This window comes from Aquarana catesbeiana, linkage group LG02, assembly GCF_042186555.1.
Source record: "Aquarana catesbeiana isolate 2022-GZ linkage group LG02, ASM4218655v1, whole genome shotgun sequence".
Lineage (NCBI taxonomy): Eukaryota > Metazoa > Chordata > Amphibia > Anura > Ranidae > Aquarana > Aquarana catesbeiana.
This window is the reverse complement of record NC_133325.1, coordinates 75644096-75656678: the sequence shown is the minus strand read 5'-3', so window position 1 is coordinate 75656678 and position 12583 is coordinate 75644096. Positions and strand designations below refer to the sequence as shown.

At 38.8% G+C, this 12583-nt stretch overlaps 1 protein-coding gene across 3 annotated transcripts in view; it reads right to left on the bottom strand.

The window, feature by feature from the left end:
* The window catches only part of CNTN5 (contactin 5), a 2213095-nt gene that overhangs the window by 447198 nt on the left and 1753314 nt on the right, over window positions 1-12583 (bottom strand). For all 3 annotated transcript variants that reach the window (XM_073613049.1, XM_073613051.1, XM_073613050.1), the window contains one exon: window positions 7635-7816. In XM_073613049.1, coding sequence (XP_073469150.1) covers window positions 7635-7816 — 182 coding nt within the window. The remainder of the gene's footprint in view (window positions 1-7634; window positions 7817-12583) is intronic.

Here is a 12583-nt window from a genome sequence, read left to right as displayed (position 1 = left end):
CATGTATAAACATGCATCTTTATGCAACCATGTATCTTTATGCGATCAAGTACAGTAAAACCTTGGATTGCAAGCATATGTCATTCCAGAAACATGCTTGTAATCCAAAGCACTTGTATATCAAAGTGAATTTCCCCATAAGAAATAATGAAAACTCAAATGATTTGTTCCACAACCATTTATTCATAGGTCCTTCAGTTTATAGTCCATATAAAAAGATTATAGCAATGTGACCAGGTTGTGTAACCATAAAATGTCCATCCACAAATGGAAGCCTCCACAAGAGGATTAGAAGCAAAATCCATTAGGAGCTACAGAGTATAAAAGAGAAGAGAGGCACCTCTAAGTGTAGCAATATGGTTACATTTAATGAAGGTACAACATTTAGCAACTCACATGGTTAATGATTAAAAGAGGCATATCTAAGTATATAGGCATATGGGATAAAGCTGTCTACATAGACCATCCTCCTCACCGCTGCCTCTCACCGCTGTCAGTCTGCAATCGTGACCGGAAAGACTTCCATGCAGTAGAGTGATCTGAAGTGTGGCTTGAACCATTTGTGCAGTGCAGAGTGGAAGGGATGACGTCAATGGCGGTGAGGAGGATGGTTTATGTGGACAGCTTTACAATGGATGCCTGCATACTTAGATGTGCCTGTTTTAATCATCAACCATGTGAATTGCTAAATGTTGTACCTCTATTAAATGTAACCATATTACTACACTTAGAGGTGCCTCTCTCTTCTCTTTTATACTCAGTTGTGACATAACGCTACTTGTATATCAAGACATCAAGTCAAAATTTAGTTAAAAATGTTGCTTGACTTGCAAAACGCTCTCAAACCAAGTTACACTCAAACCAAGGTTTTACTGTATCTTAATGCAATCAAGTATCTTTATGTGGCCTTGTATCTTTATGCAACCATGTAAAACCATGTATAGCTAGACAAACATGTTTAAACATGTATCTTTATGCAACCATGTACCTTTATGTGATCATGTATCTTTATGTGATCATGTATAACCATGTATATCCAAGCAAACATGTATAAACATGCATCTTTATGCGATCACATATCTTTATGCGATCACGTATCTTTATGCAATCATGTATAACCATGTATATTTATGCTAACATGAATAAACATGCATCTTTGTGCAACCATGATCATGTATCTTTATGCAAACATGTATAACCATGTATATTTATGTGAATATGTAAAAACATGTATCTTCAGCAACCATGCGTTCCAGAAACCGTGAGTTTCAGAAACCGGGCGTTGCAGCAACTGTGCGTTTCAGCTAGTTTGTAAGCAAGCACCTGCTTAACTGCAGTTGGCCCCATACTAGACCTGCAGGATTTAGCCAAGCACATATGCACTATACTGGAGATACAACTCCTTAAAATGCATCCATGCTCATGTTTTTCCAAACATGTATATTTAAACATGCATTTAAGCAACAAGTTTGCAAGCATGTATACTACGCTGCACCTGCCTACAGAGCAGTCAACAACACTTTAAAGTGAACTGCTAACCATGCAGGGGCTTATCAACTTACAGTTGTACAGTCCCCCGGATAAGCAGTAAATATGCAGCAATAATCATGACTTGTCTGTCACACAGTTCTCCCATAGTAAGTACTCTCACTTTGTTAGTATCCATGGGCTGCTGCTATGTCTCCAGAGGCCTACTAAACCTGTTGCCACATGGCATATCCTCCCTTACTGCCTATATAAAAATAGGCCATACTGAGTGAGCCTACGCCCTCTAGTGGCTGGAGGAGAAACAGCAGCCCACATGAGTAAGAGTACATATCATGATTAAATAGCACACTGCTCCCAGTGGCCAGCGGGAGAACAGACAGTCAGAACTCTTTTTCTTTTTTTCAAAAAAATAGAAAAACTGCAAACAAATGCAGACTTACCATTCCTGCTGCAGGACTCTGAACATAACAGGAGTCCAATCTTCACCAATCATGATGAGCTTTGTCATAAAAGGCCTTCAGAGACTGGGTTCCCCTTAATCTGGGGTCCACTCCCCTGGACCTGTATAGCACCTTGGTCAGAACAAACACTGCACAGGGTTCCATTACGCAGGGTCCAGCACCGTAAGGCTGCATTACAGGCAAACCTCAAGGAATCTTCTCTAGTTCCAATGAGGCTCGGGTACCATCCATTTTGGCTGACAGCTTTTTCAAATGGATCTGATTGAAGTCCATGATTCTTAATAGAGCTGTCCAGACCTCCAAGTATGCTCCAAGAGCATATGTATCACATCAGTGACCACCTCCTTACAGACACTGGCGAAAAAACTGAGGTACGTCCTGTATAGGAGAGGTTATATAGAAGGGTACTTCCTGTCTTTTAGTCGTGCCAGTGTCCATTCACCTATAGGTGGCGTATGACCCAGATAGTAATTACTATAGCTGCTCTCTGTCTGGGATGTACTATAAAGAAAACAGATTTAAGAATTTGAAGTATAAATGAAAGAAGTGCCAAATAAGATAAATTGAGGAGGTGGTTAGTTGAAAATGATGGTCTGATATCATTAGTTGACAGCTATCACATTTTGGAGGTAACAGAACCCCCTTCTTCACATCTTCACCCAATGTATCATAATGTATGCAACAATGGTTAGTGCAGAGCAATAATTAAAGGAAAAAGTCCAATGCACATGGGTAGAAATTCCTACATCCAGACAGATGGTAGGCAACATCCCTCGTGAAGGAAAGTGAAATCTTTTCTTCCACCAATAAATGAGTGACAATAACCTCCACCACATAAGCCGAAATACGCTTACCAGATAGGCTAGACCTCCATGTTACAGAAAGTCATATACACGTTTATCCCCACAAAGATGATGATAAATTCCAACAGGGCTTGAAAGATCCTCGATCCGGCAGGATAGGGCTCCAATTCAACGGTGAGGTCCGGCAAAATAAGTCTCAGGGTATGGTCCTTATTTTTCTACGTTGTCCAACTGGACAGCATCTCTTCTCAACAGGATAACTTTAGTTATTCTGCAGAAATCACTGTTTGTTCCTCTGTGCAGAGTAACTAAAGGTATCCTGTAGACGCTGTCCAGTTGGATAATGTAGAAAATAGAGCCTCTCTCATACATGATCACAAACCCAAAAAGGCTAATTCAGGTGTTCGACTCATCACCAGATTCTCGGGTCAGCATCAACAGGTGCGAGATATTATGAGCAAGTACTGGTACCTGTTGATGGGAGACCAAAAAGTCTCCAAACATTTGAAACCTTACCCCGAGATCACATTCAGGTGATCTCGATCCCTCAGGGATACTCTGGTACATAGTCATTATGATATTCAAACCAAAGTCCCTGGTGAATCTAATAAGGGCAGCAAACCCTGTCATAAATGCAATTTTTGTAGGTTTATTTACACAGCACGTAGTATCTTGCTCCCCAATGGCCGTTTATTTAAACCCAACTTTTCAGTAACATGCCAATCAATAGGCATTGTATATATCATGCAGTGTGAATGTCAAATGTTTTACATTGGCAAAACAAAACGACCTTTCTTTTGTCGAATAAGGGACCATGTTTCCCTGATACATAAAAAAAGAATGGAAACCCCAATAAGTCAGCACATTGGCTTATATCATAATTTTGACAGTAGTAAAATGCATTTTTTTGCCCTAGAGCATATCCCCCCTGGTGCTAGAGGAGGTGATTATGACAAGTTACTTCTACAAAAAGAGGCACATTGGATACATGAATTATCAGCTTTATAGTATCCTAGCCTCAATGACGTGTTTAGTTTTAAACCTTTTCTTTAAATACCATACTATACAATAAATTATTAAATTTAACTTTACATCTCTTCCCTTTTTTGTTTCCTTTTTCTTCTTGCTTTTCATTTTCAAACATATATTTTTGAATATTGTTTAAAAAAATGTTTTGTATATTTGTATATTATGTGCTTCTCCCGATGTATTTGACACCACTTTCTTACAGGCTGCCTTTAATTTAGTTTAATTTATTCTAAATTAATCTAAACAATTATTGCCAATTGACAGTATAAATCAAGCACCATTTGGGCCCTCATTTATCTGCTTCTCCGTCCCAAAGTTTTGGCTTACACGGACACCAGGGGCACCTAAGGGAAGGAGCGAATAATCAATCGCCCTTTTCTTGGGGGCCTTAGAGGTTTTAGTCCCTGGCATGGCTATGTTATGGACAATCTAAATACATTGATATCTTTTTGTGTCATATTTGTAATGATTAGTATTATTATCCATTTCTTTTTCCCTTTTTCAAGATGGCGCCGTCGGCCTCGTCTTGAAAAATTTTTTTTTCTTTTTGCCCAGTCTTTTTCCCCTTTTCAAGATGGCGCTTTTGGCTTCTGCCGTCTTCATGACGTGCTCTGCTTGATCCATTCTTCGGCGCATGCGCATTGTAGATTCTGACGCAGCCAGTATCATGCTACGATTGCCTTTGCCCTCCTTTTGTCCACATGCCCCTCAGGGCTTCCTCATCATACGTCGGCATTGCGGCGGTGACGTCAGACGCCGCCGGGATGGAAGGACTATAAGAATGCAGTGTGGCACCGCCATCCTCTGTCGTAGGCTGTCTGTCTAAAGGAGAGGTTATATCTCTCCCACCCTATGCCTGTCTGAATCTTCACTATTGGTAAGTGTCCCATTTGTGGCTCTGTTTGACTTCTAAATGGGCTACACACATGAACTTCATTTGACTGGCAATTTTTGTTGTGTTTTGCTTTTTAGCTGCACCTCTATAAATCCACACCTTTGGATATTAGTCATGCTACCTATGATCACCTGATTGCTGGGTATGGACTTTTTTGACACATTGATTTAATACCGTTTTTCATCTTTGCAATGAGGATTTTTTTACCTCTAGCAAAAAGTTTTTTGATTCTACTGAAGGTAACCTTTATGTAAAGATGGTGTTCAGACTTTATGTCCCCTTTTTTACATGAATTGTTTATTCCATCCCTTATATATTTTTCTTGTCCATTTCATTAAGGATATACCAATTCTATGTCCTTCTGTGGCCAATTTGGACGGATGCTCTTATCTGAGAGACCTACATGGTGCCCGTGTATTTCTGATGATGCTATTCATCAGAAATATTTTTATCTAATATAATTCACATTTAATCCTTGGCAGCCTGGTAAGATTATAAAATTTTGATTGATTGGTGTGTTGTTTGATTTTTTTGATTTTTTCTGTTTGTTTTAAGTTCATGTGTGACATGCTATCCATATAAATATATCTTCATGTTGTTTAATTGTAAATCTTATTTATGTAATATGATATCTCATCCATGTTCCTTCTCTTATTATTTTTAGTACTCCTTAATTTATACCAAAACTCCTGAAGATGCTCCCAATGAGCGAAACATGTAGAGTGATATTCTTTTGAGTGGTATTTTTTTTGATCGTCTGCTTACCATTGGATGTCGATATTGAGATACATACATTTTTTAACTATGTTGTGTAATTTATATAAATTGTAATAAAAATTTTTTTTTATGGATAAGTCATACATGTTTATTTACCCCATTTATTATAAAATATAACCACCTTAAAAGTCCTGGGTTTTTTTCAACCCCTTTTCCCTTTCTCTCTTTGTCATGTAAATTTCATGGGATGCGGTGCTAAGTGTTGACTGTTTCTGCCCTCATCATTGTGTATATGACCTTGTGTAACAAGGAGGTCTACCCTATCTGGTAAGCATATTTCGGCTTGTGTGGTGGAGGTTATTGTCACTCATTTATTGGTGGAAGAAAAGATTTCACTTTCCTTCACGAGGGATGTTGCCTATCATCTGTCTGGATGTAGGAATTTCTACCCACGTGGATTGGACTTTTTCCTTTAATTATTGCGCTGCACTAACCATTGTTGTATAGATTTAGTATAGGTTTATGTGATCACCTATAGTGTTCAGCTTGCACTTTTCTATGCTCCTTGATTTTTTTGTGCTGATTGTTCCCCGTTTTCACAATGTATCATAATGGGTAAAGAGCAAACTTGGTTAGGGACAACATTACTTGAAGCCCAACTCCAGCAAACCTAAAAACCCTCCATTGCTGTGGGGCTGCACGTGCATTGCAAGGGTTGACTGTTCCTTTCTGTCCAAGGGATGGAAAAGCAGTTTAACTCACCTAATCCTTCACTCCTCTGGCAGACAGCACTCCCCCATGTTTCAGTGGTGGACTGTCTCTCAGCGTCCTCCCATCCAATGCAATGCTATGGAGGACATCAATGGACATTAGACTGTAGAAGAGAAGATGCTGCAGTGAAGAGGAGCGAAGGATCAGGTAGGTAAAAGCGCTTTACCAAGTCACCTAGACATATGCAATCAATGAGAATTTTTAGGTTTTCTTGAAGTTCAGCTTTAACCTAGAGTTCTCCACATTATCAGAACTTAAAAACTTTTCCAGGGGAAGAACGTTGTCACCCTATAACAAAAAGTGCCTGAACAAGGAATGTCATAGCAAGATCACAAGATATATTTTCAAAGAATGCTGTAAATTTAAAGATATTGAAAATGGCTTTTGAAATTACATTATCATGTTAAAGCCTATATAAGATTTTACTGGAAACCCATTTTCTGCTATTCAGTATGTTTGGCATAATGTATCACCATATACAGTTTCCTTAAGAAGATTGTTATTTGTAAATATTTTGCAAAGTTTTTTATCTTAGGCAGACCATAGATTAGTCAGTTTTCTTAGTTTAATCAGCAGGTTTAATGGAAGAAATTGACCCAATTCCCCCATCCACACATTCAAGATGGATGAGGGAATCCACCCAGCTGTGTGTCATTGTATTCTGACAGCGGAGAGACTTCCCCGCTGTCAGGATACATAGATAAGTACTGCCAGCTATAGCCTGAAGCACTGAGCGAAAGGAAAATTTACAACAGGATGTTTGTACTGAAGTCAATTGATAGCTCGACTTCTGTACAACCACAGTGCCCTTAAATGTATTGAAATTTGTCCGGTCACTGCTGAACCACCTGAATTTCAATCCATGTATGGGAAGTTTAAAGATCCTGACAATAATAGAACTTCCTGTCTCAAGCTGCTGACTTGAATCGACAAAATCATTATCAGTCTGCCTTATGCACTCCCTCTCCTCTGTTGGCCATTGGGCTGCCTTTGAGGTCTGCAGGAGGCATGTGCAGATCTGATAATCAGCCCAACAGCAAATTGCACTAAGTAAGCTGACAACGCTAAGTTTATGCCTTGCACTTAGCTACAGTGTTGCCAGCTTGCTGAGTGTACTCCTTCAGTTACCTCCTGCAGACCTGAAAGACAGCCTCATGGCCAACTGAGAGAGTGCACATAGCAGGCTGACAACACTTTTGCTGATTGCAATTTAGCAGTTTAGGATTATCAGCTTGAAACAGCACATGATATCTTTGGCAGGATCTTCAGAAATAAACTTTTCAGTAAATAAAAAAAAATAAAAATAAAAAAGATAACTGTAAAGTGTGAGGCATGTTAAAAACATACTGAAAAATAGATTTTGGGTTTATATATACTTTAAGTCTTCTACTAACACTCTATATAGATATTCTGTAACATTTTGTAAATCATCACAATGAAAACATTACATTTCTAGAAATCAGCGCTTACTATAAACTTGCAGTTGCCCTCGGAAGGCGTTTTTCCCCCTGGTGTTTTCAGCTTTGCATTCATACGTCCCAGCATCCTCCAGCTGAACATTTGGGATCTCCAGAACCGCCTGCGATTTTCTTAACCGCGCTTTATTCGGAATAAAGCCATTCACTTTCCTCCATGAGATTGTAGGAACAGGGCTGTCAAAAAAGTTAGGAACATGTAAAAGTGTTCTATTCTTCTAGCGGCAGCACTTAATTTTTGCATTTTATGGTTAAAAGTAGCACAAACCCCCAATCACAATGAAAAGCCGTATACCTCTTGATATACTTCATACTGCATTCCCAGGGGGGAAGCTAAATCTCTAATGAACAGTGCAGACTTTTAGTCTTATTTTTCATAGCCTGAATATCATAAATATAGGTTGATTTCCTTTTTCTGAGACTCAACTAGTGATGATGAATGAACAAACAGTGATTCACCGTTACAAAGCAGGCATTATGAGAGCAGTTCCAGTTTCGTTTTTTTTTTTTTTTAAATCAAGGTTTTGGATGGTAAAGTTCTGGTTAAAGCTAAACTTTAGCCAGGGAAGCCTTCCCTGTACAATTACCCCACCCCCCTCAGTTTTTTTAAAACAAGGGACAGAAACAAGGTGGGTCAGCAGTGGGCCTTACTACATCATCAATCTTCACTCCCAAGGAGGCACCATGGAGGGTCAAGTGACAACAAATTTAGGTAAATTCAAAGGGTTTAGGAAAAAGTTTTTTTTTTTTTTTAAAGTGAATGGATGGGAATGTGGTGGATGGACGAAAATACATTTTTCTGTTTAGAACAGAGAGGGATTAGGATTTTTATTACATGGAATTAGATCTATCCTTGCATGGTCAGTTTGCATCTTTTCTTCCCATTGGGGAGCTACAGGGCAGCCGTACCGATGAATACTGGGCCTGGGGTCCTTCATTTAGACATGCAGTAATCCAACCTTGATATATACACTGGCACAGCCCTTCACAGTCTGAGTGACAGTGGAATCATTTTGAGTCGTCATCCCCAGTCCACAGAGTTTGGGGTTGATTTAATAAAGGCAAATAGACTGTGAACTTCGCAAAGTGCAGTTTCTCAAGGACATAGTAAATGAGGTAAAGCTTCGCTTTGCAAAGAATACCCAATCACCTGCAAGGAAAGTTTAAAAAAACTGCATTTTTGCATGTACATGATTGGAGGATGGAAGTCAACAGAGCTTTACTAAGCTATGGGGCAGCTGCTCTTGCCAGTCTTTTTGTCTTTAATAAATAAACCCCTTTATGTTTAGGATTTTCAAGTACGAGACATGTTTAGTGAAAGTGTAAGGTTGGAACTGATGTATATTCTGTGGTATGACTTTGCATACACTTTGAGGGCTTTCCACTTTTTGCTGAAACTATAATAAACCTTTAAAACCCTGTTATATCCACCTTTTGCCAATGTTTTATGTACTATGCTAGGTTCTAACCTCTAAAATATTGTGATCATGCTTTACTTTTGTATTTCAAAGTTGACCCACATCACCCTAAAATATTCAGGTCATTACTTTTGGCCGCAGAATCCAATAAGAACCGAGAGGTATTTATAGGCCTCGTGCACTCTCAATAATGTGTTTACTGCATTGTAAAGATAGCTACATGTGCTTATGAATTGTCTTTATATATCCAGTTAAAAGTACTCATAAACATTCTGGCCAAAGGCTTTATTTAGTGTGAAGGCCATAGAAGACTTTGCTGATTCAAGCTGGGGGAAATCAATAACGCATAGAGAGAAGCAAGATGATATTTTAAGTAAAATATATTAACTTTTGCTTTTACAATGGAAGGCTGAAAACCATTTTGAATGTTAATGTGGTAGTTTTAACTACCATTTTTTACATCACTCCTGCAAGAGGTTATAAGGGTCTATTTTATATGCATAGCAAAAGTTCAGAGAAGAAAATATTAGTATTTAAAGGAAAATTCCTGTGTCTTGTAACATTGATATGTACACTGGCTATAAAATCCACTATGGAATTTAATATTATTAAAAATTATATTTCCATTATAAATGGCACCAAGACATTTATACATCTTCCAAAAAATGTCAATGTATATTCCTTAGGACTATGGCAACTGTCTTAATCACTGGAACATACACTGGAACAGAATCCCTACCCTATTGCTCCTGTAAGTGTCTGACAACCTCTCCCAAAAGCTTGTATAGAAACTCAAAAGGATTGATTTACTAAAGGAAAATAGGTCATTCACTTTGCAAAGGAAGTTGCATTTTGCAAGGGAATTTTCTCTAGGGCTAAGTGAATGTGGTGAATTTCACTTTGCAAAGCATACCCAATCATGTGCAAGGAGAAGAAAAAAAAATAGTATTTTTTTTTTAAATATGAGTGGATGATGGAAGTCGGCAGACCTCATTTATTAGGCTAGGGAAAATTCTCTTAAAAAGTGCAACTTACCTTGCAAATTGAACAGTATATCTGCCTTTAGTAAATCAAACCTATAGGGGCAATTTAATAAAACTGGGGCACTCAGAATCTGGTGCAGCTGTGCACGGTAGCCAATCAACTTCTAACTTCAGCTTTGACAATAAAACCTGGATTGGACCCTGACTGGTTTTTATGCACAGCTGCACCAGATTTTGCACACTCAAGTTTTAGTAAATCTTCCCCTGTAGAGTCTTAACATAGGCAGCTTTTTAAACTCAGAATGGCATCCTTGCCTCAACTAATATGTGGTTAAAATCTTTGTAATTATTTATCTTTTTAAATATACTTTTTTTAATTGTTTTTATCTGCATCCTTAGAAGTTTAAATTGCATTGCAATTGAATCTTGACAATGGGAACGCTAAAGTTGACCACCCAGATTACTAGCCGATTGTACGGTCACCTTTAAATTCCCCATACACTTTACAATTTGTACAATATTTGCACAATTTGCTTTGTATTTGGCAAAACTATACGATAGGAGGACCTACTATCCATTCAATTTGTAATTAGTTAGGCAGGCCCTTGTGCTACAAAGTTATTGATAAATATAAAAATGATTGTACAGTCAGATTGTAAGACACACAATTGCTTGAATTTGACTTGGTATCAGTCTCTTGCAATCCCCAGTACAGTAGAGCTCAGACTAGGGGAGGGAGAACACGGAGCCAATCAGTTGTGGCGCAGTGCTCATGTGCTGATAAGGAACATGATAAGAGGAGGAGAGAGCTGTGTAACAGAGAGGTGAGCTAATCAGTCTGCTGCTTCTCTTTTCACTGTCCAGTCACAGGCTGTGGAATAGACAAGACCTGTAAGGGCCTATCCATACTGTACTGTTGCAACGCACTATAACGTATGTGCACATAGTCCTAATGTCACCAATACATGGTTTTCATATCTCTGTGCTATTTTGCAGTCCAAGTTTTAAAATATGACCTGTACAATATTTTGTTTCCATTCAAAAGAGTTGTGAGATGTGTGGAATAGTGCATAATATTGCATTACAGTGTCCATTAAAAGCCGCAAAGAAAACAGAGCTGAAATAATGATGCATAGATGTAAATGGGTTCTAAGTGTTACTGAACAATAGCAGAAAAAAATCTGATTTCTTGCCCTGCCAGACAGGACTGCACAAATCCTTTGGCAGATAATTCAGCTCCCACATACGAGGGGGTGCTGATAAGTATTAAGCCTTACCCAGAAAAAAATTGAGCTAGGAAGCTGTAAATTGCAGGGTGTACTGGTCAATGTGTCTATATTCAATGGTGAAAAAAAATCAACTACCTATGATTTTAACATATCTTTGTTTTTTAGGTCCAAAATTAACATGGCAGCACCTCCAGAAAAAATCAATGTGGAAGAGCATAGGACCATAATCAAGTTCCTGTTTCTCCAAGGGAAAGGTGCAAAGCAGATCCATGATGAAATGTCACAAACTTTGGGTGACAGTGGCCCTCCATATGCAACAGTTAAACATTGGGTTATCAATTTTAAAATTGGCCATTTCGATGTTGAAAATGAGAAACCCAGTGGAAGGCCTGTTTCTGTCTCTGTGCCTGCAAATGTGAAAGCCATTCCTGACATAATCATGGAGGACCGCTGAATATCAGCCCAAAGTATTGCTACATATCTGGGAATATCACGTGAGAGAGTTGGTGCCATGATCCACAACGACTTGAAAATGAGAAAGCTTGCAGCAAAGTGGATCCCAACATTTTTGACAACCGAACAAAGGGGGAACGTGTGGAGACATCAGTGGCTGTTTTGAAACATCTTGCAAGAAATTTTTCAGATTTCCTGAACAAACTGGTAACTGGTGATGAGACATGGATCTACTGTTATGATCCTGAGGCAGAGGAACAGTCTAAGGAATGGAGGCACAGTACTTCCCCCAGGCCAAAGAAGTTCCATGTGCAAAGGTCAGTGCAAAAGCAAATGGCAACAGTTTTTTGGGATAAGAAGGGAGTTCTGCTGGTGGACTACCTCCAAAAGGGTTCAACCATCAATGCAACATATTACTGTGCTTTATTGACAAAGTTGAGGCAAAATATCAAGGAAAAACTTTGATGAAAGCTCTCCAAAGGTGTCATCCTGTTGCATGACAAAGCCTCGTCACACACTGCTGGTGAGACAAGTGTAAAACTGACCTCCTTAAGCTTTTAAGAGATGCCCAATCCACCCTATTCGCCTGACGTTGCCCCTTCTGACTATCATCTGTTCCCTAATCTCAAAAAACACCTAAAGGGACAACGATTTAGTAGTGTTCCGGAGGCAAATAATGCTGCAAATTAGTGGTTATACCAGCAGTCGGAAGAATTTTACTTGCAGGGACTTAAGAAGCTGCAGGACAGATGTCGTAAATGCATTGACTTCTTGGGGGAATATGTAAAATAGTGTGGCAGTTACAGCTTCCTAGCTAAAGTTTTTCTGGGTAAGGTTACTTTTCAGCACCTACTCGTATGT